This window comes from Clupea harengus, chromosome 18 (assembly GCF_900700415.2).
Source record: "Clupea harengus chromosome 18, Ch_v2.0.2, whole genome shotgun sequence".
Taxonomy (NCBI): domain Eukaryota; kingdom Metazoa; phylum Chordata; class Actinopteri; order Clupeiformes; family Clupeidae; genus Clupea; species Clupea harengus.
In genome coordinates, this window is record NC_045169.1 from 1676171 (window position 1) to 1687695 (window position 11525).

General features: G+C 41.7%; 2 protein-coding genes across 2 annotated transcripts; one reads left to right on the forward strand and one right to left on the reverse strand.

Moving 5' to 3' along the window:
* Positions 1 to 802: 802 nt before the first annotated feature.
* phf23b (PHD finger protein 23b) lies at positions 803 to 5993 on the reverse strand. Its single transcript, XM_012822205.3, has 5 exons — positions 5450 to 5993; positions 3668 to 3699; positions 3488 to 3580; positions 2803 to 3394; positions 803 to 2707 (listed from the first exon to the last, which is right to left on the reverse strand). The coding sequence occupies exons 1-5, from the start codon at positions 5475 to 5477 to the stop codon at positions 2511 to 2513; spliced, it is 942 nt and encodes a 313-aa protein (XP_012677659.1). The 5' UTR covers positions 5478 to 5993; the 3' UTR covers positions 803 to 2510.
* Positions 5994 to 6152: 159 nt separating this feature from the next.
* On the forward strand, positions 6153 to 10405 carry elp5 (elongator acetyltransferase complex subunit 5). The gene is made up of 8 exons (XM_012822081.3): positions 6153 to 6453; positions 6816 to 6876; positions 6964 to 7044; positions 7187 to 7398; positions 8127 to 8302; positions 8621 to 8710; positions 8814 to 8914; positions 9077 to 10405. The coding sequence occupies exons 1-8, from the start codon at positions 6399 to 6401 to the stop codon at positions 9183 to 9185; spliced, it is 885 nt and encodes a 294-aa protein (XP_012677535.1). The 5' UTR covers positions 6153 to 6398; the 3' UTR covers positions 9186 to 10405.
* The last annotated feature ends 1120 nt before the right edge of the window (positions 10406 to 11525 follow it).

Here is an 11525-nt window from a genome sequence, read left to right on the forward strand (position 1 = left end):
TTAGAACCGAGGCACGCATGATGTGGGGTACATGGATGAGTAAATGGTTGCATAATATTTTTCACCACCCCCTTTGGAGCAAACAACAGTTAATCATTGAATGCTTATTGTGTCCAATGCTTGCACCACATATTGCCTAAAAAGCTCATTTAATGCAAGGAAACAATTCCTCTTGACTTTTGATCAAGACACATGAAAGAGAGACCTAAGGATTTGTACCGTACTTTCTCTCTCAGCAAGCGGGTGAGCGCCCCTTTGGACTCCATAGGAGGAGGACTCCTGTCTAGCCACCACAGCAGAAAGGTGAGCCCTGCCCAGCGGGACTAGACATCACACATATTGGTGGCGGCATCTTACACCAGATTATTGTTTCATCAGGCATATTTCAATTCAAGAATGTTGTGCTCATAAGTAAAATACAAATCTTTTTTTGCAGGATGAGCCGGTGGATATCTGGGAATATTACACGGACTGAACAAAACTGAGAGCTTTCCTTACTTCAGCCTGCCGACAACACATTGAACTAACTGTGAGATGTATGATTTGACTTACTTAGATATTGTACAGAATCTCGACTGTAATCTCATTACTATGTAAATTATTGCTATTTATGAGTATTTCATAATGCAACCTTGGCTCCCTCTAGTGGCTATGTAACAATTGACAAACACAAACAAGTGTGCTTACCAAAATGTAAAAGTGGATGTTATTGTGGCATTTTGAACAAATAAAGGTCATAAAACTGTGGGGGGAAAAATAGTCTCACAACTTTGACAATGGGACAGAAAAATACAACACCTTATGAGCATCGAAAAGAAAGATTTATTTGTCTTATTATTTCCCAAGCTACTTTAAAGAAATAAGACGCCAAAAATATAACCTTTGCTTGGCTATCTGTTCTATTCTCACTCTTGTATGTACAGTTCTCAATAGGACAAGGTATATATACACTGGGTCAAAGGGTGCTGGCCTTTGGGGATTCTAATAAAAACCACACCCCCCACCTACAAACAAAACTGATATAAAAAAAAAAAAAGACTTGATGGACTTAATGCCACAACACTCTTGAGTGCCATAAACTCTTACTTTTCACTGTACACACAAACAAAACCTAGTCTCAAAACTAGCTTAAGAAGAGACAACCCGTAGCATGAGGGGGGTAGGGCTTGGTCTGACTTGGGGGTGACTTAGCCAGTTCCTCAGACAGAATTAAAAAACAAAAACCCAAACAAAAAAACTTCATTACAACCAACCATGCAGATTTAATGACAGCCTAATGACGACCACAGGGCGCAAATATAGGCCCCAGTCCTCCATTACATAAAACTGAATCTTCCACGACCTGCTGAGTCTGAAACTAAAAAAAAAAAAAGGGACCAATTTAAACAGCTTGCCTGGTTAAACTCCAGGTGAAAACACACAACCAGTGCAGTCATAAATAGCAGTCAGGCGAACTGCCTTGCCGATACAGAATGAAGAAATCCAAGTTGAAGGCTCCTCTTTTTGAGAAGTCCTACAGGCTTTACATGTTGGTAAGTGCCATCTGAAGACTGGAATAAAAGACAGATATAACAGCTCAAAAACAAACAGAAACGGTAATAGAATGCATCAAAATGGTTGGTAGCCAGTATTCCATGTTAGCAGCTGCAAGAAGAAAAAAAACTTTAAAAAACAAACAAACAAAAAAACAATCAAATGAAGAACGTCAAAACATGCTGAAGATTTTAGTACTGGTTAAATACACTTCTGGAAATCACTGGTTCGCTTCCCTTTCAGGCAAGGGAACTCTTGAATGCAAACAGATGGGTTGATTATGGTAGCAGAATTGAAGGTTTGTGTACACCTCAAATGAGGGTTGCCGTTTTATGAAAACCATTCACATAACCATATACAACTTCCCTTTTATGCACTTGCAATTTACCAGTGAGAAAAACGCCTAGCTACTGTGGCAACCCTTGTCCACTCCACCATATTAAGACAGAGCTGTGAACCTACTGACAAAAGAAGGAAGGCATCATCAGAAATCTGAATTGGCATCCAACCACACAGACAAGGTGAATCCTAAACAATGACACCTCAAAGCTTTGATTCATACCCTGAGGACCAGGGTCTGCTATTAGTGCACAAGAAAACAAGTTGTGTTGTGGAGGCATCTGAAGATGATTGAAAACAAGCTGCAAATTGTAGGTTATAACTTTGTAACCAAGTCCAAGTGAAAAATTCTGAGCACTGAATTCTTAATTTTGTACTGAAAAAGAAAAAAAAGCACAAGAAAAGTAATGTGACTTTGTTTACTTAGGCAGGACAGTGATTGTCTAATCTGGATCTTAACCTAAAGTGATTTTTGTTGTTGTTGTTGTTGTTGTTTTCAAGTTGTCAGCCAGGAGCCGGTTTAGGGTTACCAACCAGTTGTATTCATTCAAAACAAAAACAAAACAGAAACATTCTTCTAACAAGGATTTAAATGCAGTGAAACTTCCATATTCAAGACATTCTCAGCACTTAAATATTTAAGGGTCTTTCTTGTTTCCACCAGACCGTCGACAGTCCCTGCACTTGTGGCAGTAAAAGATGTCAGGTACATTGGACTTTTTGATCTTAGCACAAGAGAGGTGTACCCACACCTCACACTGGTTGCACTCAATCATGGGCCGTCCGGCAAAAGGCTTTCCGCAATAACAGGTAATCAAGTCCCAGGAGTCATCACCTGTAAGCATAGAAAAGTAGACATTAGTAAACAAAAGAGATTTGGCAATGGTGAGGCTAAGCAAAGAAAAGCAACATTAGTGGGACATTACTTACCAGACTCTACCATAATATCTTCATCCGCAATCCATGTCTCGCCTTCGCTCGAACTCATCTCCGCATCCCTCTCCGCCTTAACCGTCCCTCCAGCCACCGCTGTTGGTGCCGTTTCTCCTCTCTCGGCCAGTTCTGGCCGCCTCTCGCGTGCCTCCCCCAGCCCCAGCTCTGAGTCCGTCTCGCTCTGTGGTGGGCTCTTAACCTTCTTCAGTGCTTTGGGCTGCTTTGGGTTGCGGCTACGCTTGATGCGCGCCCGCTTCTCCCCGCCGCTGCTGCTACTCTCCGGCCCTCCTCCTGACATACGCTTCAGCTTCTTGTCTTTCTTGCGCTCAGCTGTCTTGCCAGCGGTAACGTGGCTCTCGTATAGTGAGTCTTTCAGGCGCATTTTATCTAGCAGGGTGCTGTCGGAGGGCAGGCGTCGCATACTCTTGCTGGAACCCTTGTTGGAGCGGGCCTTCTTCACAAATGTGTGGATGGTGTGCAAATCTGAGGAGCCATCTCGCCAACTGCCCCCCAGCGCTGTGCTCCCCCCTTCTCCTGATGCTCCAGAGCTGTGCGGGGAGCTGGATGAGGTCGGCGACCAAGAGCTCTCCTAAGAGAATGGAATGAAGATGTGAAAAGGTCCAGAGGAAAATACAATGACAAAAAAAGCATTAAGAAAACAGAACCACAAGTCTGATCTTACCTCTTTGGGGGAGGGGATATAGCCTGCATAAGCAAGCACAAAACTGCAGAACTTGTTGAAGTCCTCTACTGTCCTCTTTCTCCTCTCTGGGGGCTTTAGAGGGATAGATCATTAATTTACAATTCATTGTTTTGTTTTAATGATTTTTACAAGACAGTGCAATTCTGCATTAAAACTTACCAGAGGCTCCGATTTGCACTTCAGTAATGAATCTGTTAACGGAAAAAAAATAACACATTTAACAACATTTCTTAGTTATGGTCTAACTGGCTCCAACCTACTGTTAAACGAAAACTGCTCAGAAATGTCAAGCAACTGTACGTCATGCACAACACCACAATGATATGGATAAATTCTTGTTTGATGGCAAATAAATCGTGCACATCAGCATACCCTGCGTCTACGGCGACCGTATGGCAACAGATTACCAAATTCAACAATTAAGTGCTGTTAGAAAATCTGAATTAGACTAAATATTCAGATATTTTTCAAATGTACAAACCAATAACACCCGAAACATAACTGACAAAGGATACCATACTAATTTGATCAAATTAGGGACCGAGACACCTAGCTAGGGGTTTAGCAAGCTAGCAGATTGCGTGGTCCGAGATAAGCAGTCAGCATAGTCAGCTTTACTTGTCGTTATGGCTGCTTAGCCTGGACACTCGCAATCCAACAAAAAATATTTTAAACACGATATCGTTTAAGTTAGAATGAGCGTCACCTTTCCAACTAGCTTTTCCGCAAGCTACTCACAGCAACAGCGAAAAGACTAAACTAAAACCACCGCATGTGAACACATCGTACTTTGATGGCTAATTTAGCTAGCATAGCTGGCATAGGTTCACTATGCATGTCCAAACATATTTTCTACTGCTACGTTAGCTAGCTAACAATATTCTACAGATCTGCTTAGTAGTTTGGTTTGCTGAAAGTACAACGATTGTGTTGGGTTCATCACAACTAAATAGCTAACGCTACATGAAAAAAAAACCCATAATATCAAGTTATATGACTTTAGAGAAGGTAACGATAACGTTAGCCAAGTGCACCAGGTTTAGAGAAGGCAGCCAAGTGCACATAAGGCTAACGATAGTTAGCTAACGTTAATGACATTAACGATAACTACCTGGTAAATATATCTAGACTACATTTAATGACTTCGCACGAACGGCTTAGTTATTGCCTTAACATTTGGGTCGTGTGAAGTTGCTGTGACTCGACAGCCGTCGACCAAGTTAATGTTAGCTCTCTAGCTAGGTCAGCAAACACTGTGCAAATGCAAGTTACAAACCTACCGTTCGCTGCTTGCATAGCTAGCAAACACGACGTTTTTGACCAGTTGTCTTCGCATGCAAAGTGCTTCAATCCCGCTAAATAACACTACCAAGTAAAAACATTACTCTTTCTGGAGTCATGGGAATCACTTCCCTGAATAGCAAATAAAGCTATCTTAGCCAGCTAATATAAGGCGGGTTGCGACGTTGTCAGTGAACGGTGCATATGCATGACAAACTGTTGCGTTGTCTCTACCATCCAGCTAACTGTTACCGTTTTATCCATGCTAACAAGAAGCTAGGTAGCAAACAGCTAAAGAGCTTGTTAGCCAACAAGGTATTGATACCAAACATTTATAGGCACCAGGCATTACAACAAAGTGACTCTTTATAGCGAGGAGGACAACACAAGTTGTTCGATCAGTGTTCGAAAAGACAGAAAAGTGTAGATCTACGTTCGTATAATGGCAGTAAAAAGAAAAATGTGATTCCTAACATCAGTTATCAGTTCGAGTTGTCTCACTAACAAGATTTGTATCCTAACCCAGCATCGGCAAGCTAACGCATAACGTTAGCTTGTTGGCCTTTCGTTGCATAGCTGTTATACATCGCACACATCTAAACAGCAACAGATGCATTCACTCGCAATGCTTCACTAAAAATAGTAAATTAATTTTCATACCTTGATGGTCAGACATAATTTCGAGCATTGTCGCCTCATCAACGAGGGCACGCAGATCTTTTGGCACCGGCCAGTATCTTCGCAATTCACCCGGCTTGGTGGGAGCAACCCCAGGCCGGGGAGAAACACTTGGCTACCTTCAGTTCTTCGGTCGAATGGTATATAAGCTTACTTTAAATCGCCAAGACGATAACACTTTGTTATAGTTTCCTCTTCGGAATAGGCAACTTGCAACCAATCCCTTGGCTAACTAGCTAACTAGCATGCCCAGCTAATACTTTCCTCGTTACAGTGTTGCATAAATAATCCTGACTGTCGAGATAGTTTGGTTGCTAGCTACTGGTCAGCATAATTTACCAATATCAACAATCGTATGTAACATTTGTCCAATTAACAACCTATGAAATAACTAGGTATTCAAATAGTTTGATTTCGTTAACGTGACTAGAAGGCTACGAGTTACAAAGTTCTTCGAAAATACGTCTGCGTGTCGTCTTCAGCGCGCCTCACGCAAGCCATCGCCGATGTCAACTGCCCTGCGCAACTCCCTGCAGAGGGGGGAGGGAAGGGGAGGGGGGGGGGGTGTAGGAGGTTCCTACCACCAGGCATTTCGTTTGTGTCTTGTGGGAATTGTAGTTCAATGACGAAATATCTTATAATGATTTTACGGGCAGCGGTAAGAAAAAAAAACTACACTATCCATGTTGTTATTGACCGATGCATATAACGTGGGCATGAGGTATAGGGTTACTTCAGTAATTTTAACATGGGCTATACAAAATGACGGGCAATAGTTAAGTCATTATATCTTTTATTCAAACTCATTTATACACTGCCTGAATACCAACGAATAGATAGATTCACTTTGGAAACAGTTTGAGACTGTCCTTTTGATGCAGTGGCAAAGTTAACTGGCGAGGTAGCCATAGCAGCATCGTCGATCACAAACATGTTGTTGGATGTGTTACAAGGAGCAGAAGCAGGAACTTTCATCATATTTCTAGGTACTGTTGACTACATAGCTTAATACCGAAACAAATGCAACGTTACCCTCTGAATGTCTTGGGCAAATCGTCTGATGGTCGTGTGTGAATAGACGCAAGCTAACATTAACTGAGGAGCCTGATTTTAACTTGCTGTCTTCGGGGATCTCTTTCACTGTCGAAATGCGGCTTTGCATTGGCAGTTTGGTAAAAAACGTTGAATCTTGATTTCTGTTAAACTCATGCCAGACCTAGGAATCAGTAACCCTATCTGTGTGAGAAATCAAAAATACTTACTAGCACGAATGTCCCTTTAGGGGCATGTAACGTTAATGTACATTTATGGGGATGGTAAGTAATGCCATGCTTGTAATTATTTTCAGACTCCGTGAATTTTTCGGGTCGCAGTCTGCTGAAGGGTTATATAAATGCTGCTCTGAAACGGTACGTTCTAATTCGGATCTCTTCATTAATCCAACATTACTTAGCTGTGGTGTGTTTTAATGTTTGCATGTCACTGTTTTGCCTTAGGGAAGACGTGGTCCATGTCCTGGAGTTGGAGGTGAGTGAGGAGGAACTGCGTGCAGGATTGGATACTCAGTGTGCCCGAAGGTGACTATTTCTTACTCGGCCCTCTGCTCTTAAGTCAACTTACTAGAAGTGCATGTGCATTTGCTTTTAATGTAGTGATTGATAAAGCATTTATTTTTCCATTAATTTCATTTCCTTAATACATATTAATATTTCTCTTAAGGATGTATTTCCACGGTGGATTTGCTGACCCTTTGGGCTGGATCAAGCGTTCATCATTCACCGTTCCTCAGTTCACCTCTGAGGACATACTAACCCTGCTTACACCAGTACAGCAATCCAAATCTGCAGTGTTAGTCATTGACTCACTCTCTTGGCTTCTGAGGCACCTTGATCCTGTAGTTATCTGCAAACGACTTCAGGAGATAAAGAGAGGTGTGCATTTTCGGGCATTGTCTAGTCATACTTACGATACATTTACATTTACATTTACATTTAGTCATTTAGCAGACGCTTTTGTCCAAAGCGACGTACAAGGGAGAGAACAGTCAAGCTAAGAGCAATAAAAAAAGCATGGTGTAACAATAAATACTACTTTACATGAGAATTAGAAAAACAACAACCTAGAAAAGAGGAAAAAGAAGTGCAGGAATGTAACTGCTGAAGTGCAAGTTAAGCGCTAGTCAGGTGCCAGTTAGGAGGGGAGGTGCTCTCTGAAGAGTTGGGTCTTCAAAAGCTTCTTGAAGGTAGAGAGGGACGCCCCTGCTCTGGTAATACTTAGAGCACCGAATGTTACTGTAGCTAATGTGTAGTCACAATAGGAAACACAAAGTCCTTACAATTCTATAAAATACACTGATATTTAAGTTCATTGTTTCTGTAACCACATAGTTAAACAGTTTTTTTTTTATTTAGAGGGTTAATTGGTAAATAGGCTCTCATAATTCCCCCTAAATCTATTGCTAAGTGTAATTACCATAATCTACATCAGTCTAAAATCCCTGAAAAACAAAGAATGTGGTAAATAGAGCAATGACATGGACATTACACTTGCAGAAAAGTTCTATGTAATTGCCTTTAAACGGAAGTTCACTAAAATGAATGTGGTCTAAACATCAGGATGTTTAGTATGTGTAACACTTTTTCCATCTGATGACCACCAGGGGGTGCTGTTAAAACAATCATAGGGCTCCTGCACTCTGACATGCACCAGACTAGTTTGGTGGGAAGCGTGTGCCACCTGGCTACTACAGTCATCTCACTGGGACCCAGGACTCAGGGACAGTGGGCTTTAGCCAAGACAACAAAACGTACAAAATCAGGAAAAGTTCTGCAAGAGGTAAGACCTTCTGGCTGTTTTGTAATGGCCAGTAGTTGATTCCCTGTTCGGTTCTCCTCAGTGGTGTTTCATCTACACTTATCTGCATTGATTCTCTTCATTTAACATAATTTATTTACTCTTCAGCTGTATAAGGTTTTTAGTAGATAGCCTGTCATGGTTATTGCAAATTTGGTAAGGTAAAGGCTTTTTAGGTGTCTGTGAAAAGGTGTGTTTCTTAAAGAAAAAGCTCATTATTTGGTATTATGGTATTATTTTATACTTAACCTGATCTGAAAAATTAGACAGGTCAAAACTGTGTCATGTTTGTGCAATCAGGAGGAGCTGTTTAGTATCCAAGAGGATCTGACCGTGCACAGCAGAGTCAGTCACACTGTGCACACCCAGGCAGAGCCCGACTCCGTTGAGGTAAACCACTAGAATTTTAAAATAACAACACCCATCATTTCACCAATGATTTGATGTCCAATAACTGATTAAGATGAACTGATCTTCTGACTGATTTTTGCAGGCTGATCCAATGGCCAACTTGACCTTTAACCTTCGTCTATCAGAAATGGAGAGAGAGGCTAAAGAGAAAGTGGCCTTACCCTTTGTCTTCAGTCAAGAAAAGTGAGGAGATGTGCAATATTGTGGCTGTTGCTTGGTTTTATCTTCAAAAACTGAACTGCTGTTGTACCACAATATGTGTTGTATACTATACTACTATGCTATTTTGGAGATGTTTTTAATTCAAATGTTCCTAACGAATTATTTATTTATTTTCTTAAACAGGAAGTCTGCTCTACTCCACCCAGGACAAGGTGCAGGTCAAATCATGTACGAGCCAGACGCAAATGACGACTTTGACCAGGAAGATCCTGATGAGGACCTTGATGTCTGAGGAATAAAATCAACCTATTTTTATATTTAATATACTTCTACATTAAACTAACCAAGAAGGGCATGTACCAGTAATATGCTGCTGTTGATGATCGTAGCATGAACAGCTGTTTCTGAGGGTCCTCACCCCATTGGTTTCCCTTCCAGGCTGATGACAAGATTTTTTTTTGAGAACTGAACCACAGTTAAACAATCTGTTTTTATGTAACTGTAATGTGGTTAGGGTAAAATGGATGTTTTTTTTTTTTCAGATTCTAGCTGTTCACCACAAGATGGTGCTGTGCTTCATATGCAAGGCATTTACCTGGCAAACTTTCATTTATCTACCAAGTGATGTTAATTATGTGATATGTGGAAAGCCCTCTTGCAGTTTGTAACTTGCGTTGTAGTAGGGAACAAACTTGTAGTTCATTTTGCCAAGGAAGTATGAAGTCTGAGGATATGTTTTGCAGTTCATGTGTGTTGCTAGTGATTTGCCACTAGTTGACATCTTGAATGATTGTCTGCTTTGTGCCACTATCAAGAATTCTGTTTGGGAACGCTGCACCGCAGTCATAAGGAGATATGAAGTGCCAGTTCCTTCATTTTTGGACTAGAGTGTGTCTGTCAGAACTGCAACTTTTGTAGTTGTTGTTTCATCAACCCATTAGTTTATTTCATTAAAATCTTAACACATTGTCAGAGGGGGAAATGGGTGAAAGGTTAATTTGAGACTCAATGCAACCTTCTTTCTTTTTTTTTTACACATACCAACAGTCCATCCCCATCAAAATGTAGCCATGTACACAGATGGTCACACACATACACACATACACATACACAGGCTCCGACTCAGAACTGTTTGCTCAGCTTGCGACTCTGCCGCTCACGAGCCTCATAGGTGGCCTTTGAGTCAAGCAGCTCCTCCAGTTGCCTTCTCATGCGCGCCATGTCCAGCTGAGTGGCCTCGCACTCCTCCCGCAGCTCCTGCATCTCCTCGCGCAGATGTGCCGCCGCTGCAGCCAGCTCTGTGCTGCGCTCTTGGCACTGCGACTGCACACGTGCAGCATCCGCCAGCAGAGACCCCACGCTGCTCACGACCGACTCCACCTGAGACTCAGACATCCCCGACTACAGTGACACAAGGACAAGAAATGGTGACGCGATAAGGTGGGGAAAATACTCTGAAATTATGAGGATACACTCTGCTCCAACAGTAAAGTGTTTTGTGTCATCTGTGAAGTGCTGTTCTGTGTTTTTTTTGTATAGATATGTGCCTTCACTACTATCTAAGGAACTGTGCAGGCAACTAATGAAAACACCAACAGGAGCCCTAAGCCAGGCCATTGAGTTCCCTCTTCCCTGTGCTTAGACAGTGGTACACTACATATAGAGCTGCAACATTAGGGGTTTAGAGCTATGTGGTGCTGATACACACAAAAAGCCCTTCATGGTGTTAAACTCACATAAAGTGGCAATCATTTCTGTGTGAATGTGTAACAAAGTGACAGTGGAGTAATTTGGAAGCCCATGATGCACAATCATACATAGGCAATAGGCTACTGTGCAATATGTCTATGCCAATTCACAGCCCAATCATTATTATCGTTCTGCTTCTGTAGATAACAACTTTAATAGCTTAAAAAAGAAAATAAACCTCCAACAGCTTAACCATGATGCATAGACCCTGAGAGCAACTAGAGCCTCTGGAGGCTGGCCTATAGCACCCTGAGGAGTGTGGCCCGGATAGGCAAGCCTACTAGATTATTTCGTATGGCCTCGGGGTTGCTCAGGGAGAAAGGAAAGCTCCTAGCATTTGGCCATATCTGCCGTCCATCTGTGACTGTAGGGAGGACGAGCCCGACGTCCACAATGTCGGCTTATCAGATATGCTGTTGAAAGTTGAGTGCTCAATAAACTTGCAAGCTTGTGAATACAACTGCTGTGTGTCAGGTATCTGGATACCGAAAGATATTTTAACCGTTAGGCCTTTATATGCACTAAAAGAAATGATAACTAACGCTAATTTTCTAACGCGTTCATTTTAGCAGCGCCAAGTAGCCTATTTGAAATGGTCGTCCATTCTTTTTAGAAGAAGATCTGGTTCAATTTGCATCGTGGCAGGTGTAGCCTACATTTTACTAGTGAGGTCAGGACAGCAAACTGTCTGAGTTTAGGTCAGACAGGCCTACTCTCAATAAATCAATTTCAGAAATATGATCATACAAGTAGGATCATGCAGAGGTCCAATTTTAAAGTCTGTTACGGACTGGATAATGGAGTCAGAACACTAGCCTACTGTAACCATTCACATTTCCTTGAACTTGCTTGATGATAAAAAAAAAGGTGGATCATTCTCAAC

Coding starts and splice junctions, on each gene's coding strand:
- phf23b (XM_012822205.3), bottom strand. CDS start 5,477: ATGCTCGAAATTATGTCTGACCATCAAG. Junction 3,700..5,449: donor AATTATGTCTGACCATCAAG/GTATGAAAATTA, acceptor TTCCGTTAACAG/ATTCATTACTGAAGTGCAAA. Junction 2,708..2,802: donor AGATATTATGGTAGAGTCTG/GTAAGTAATGTC, acceptor CTATGCTTACAG/GTGATGACTCCTGGGACTTG.
- elp5 (XM_012822081.3), top strand. CDS start 6,399: ATGTTGTTGGATGTGTTACAAGGAGCAGAAGCAGGAACTTTCATCATA. Junction 7,045..7,186: donor GATACTCAGTGTGCCCGAAG/GTGACTATTTCT, acceptor ATTTCTCTTAAG/GATGTATTTCCACGGTGGAT. Junction 7,399..8,126: donor ACTTCAGGAGATAAAGAGAG/GTGTGCATTTTC, acceptor GATGACCACCAG/GGGGTGCTGTTAAAACAATC.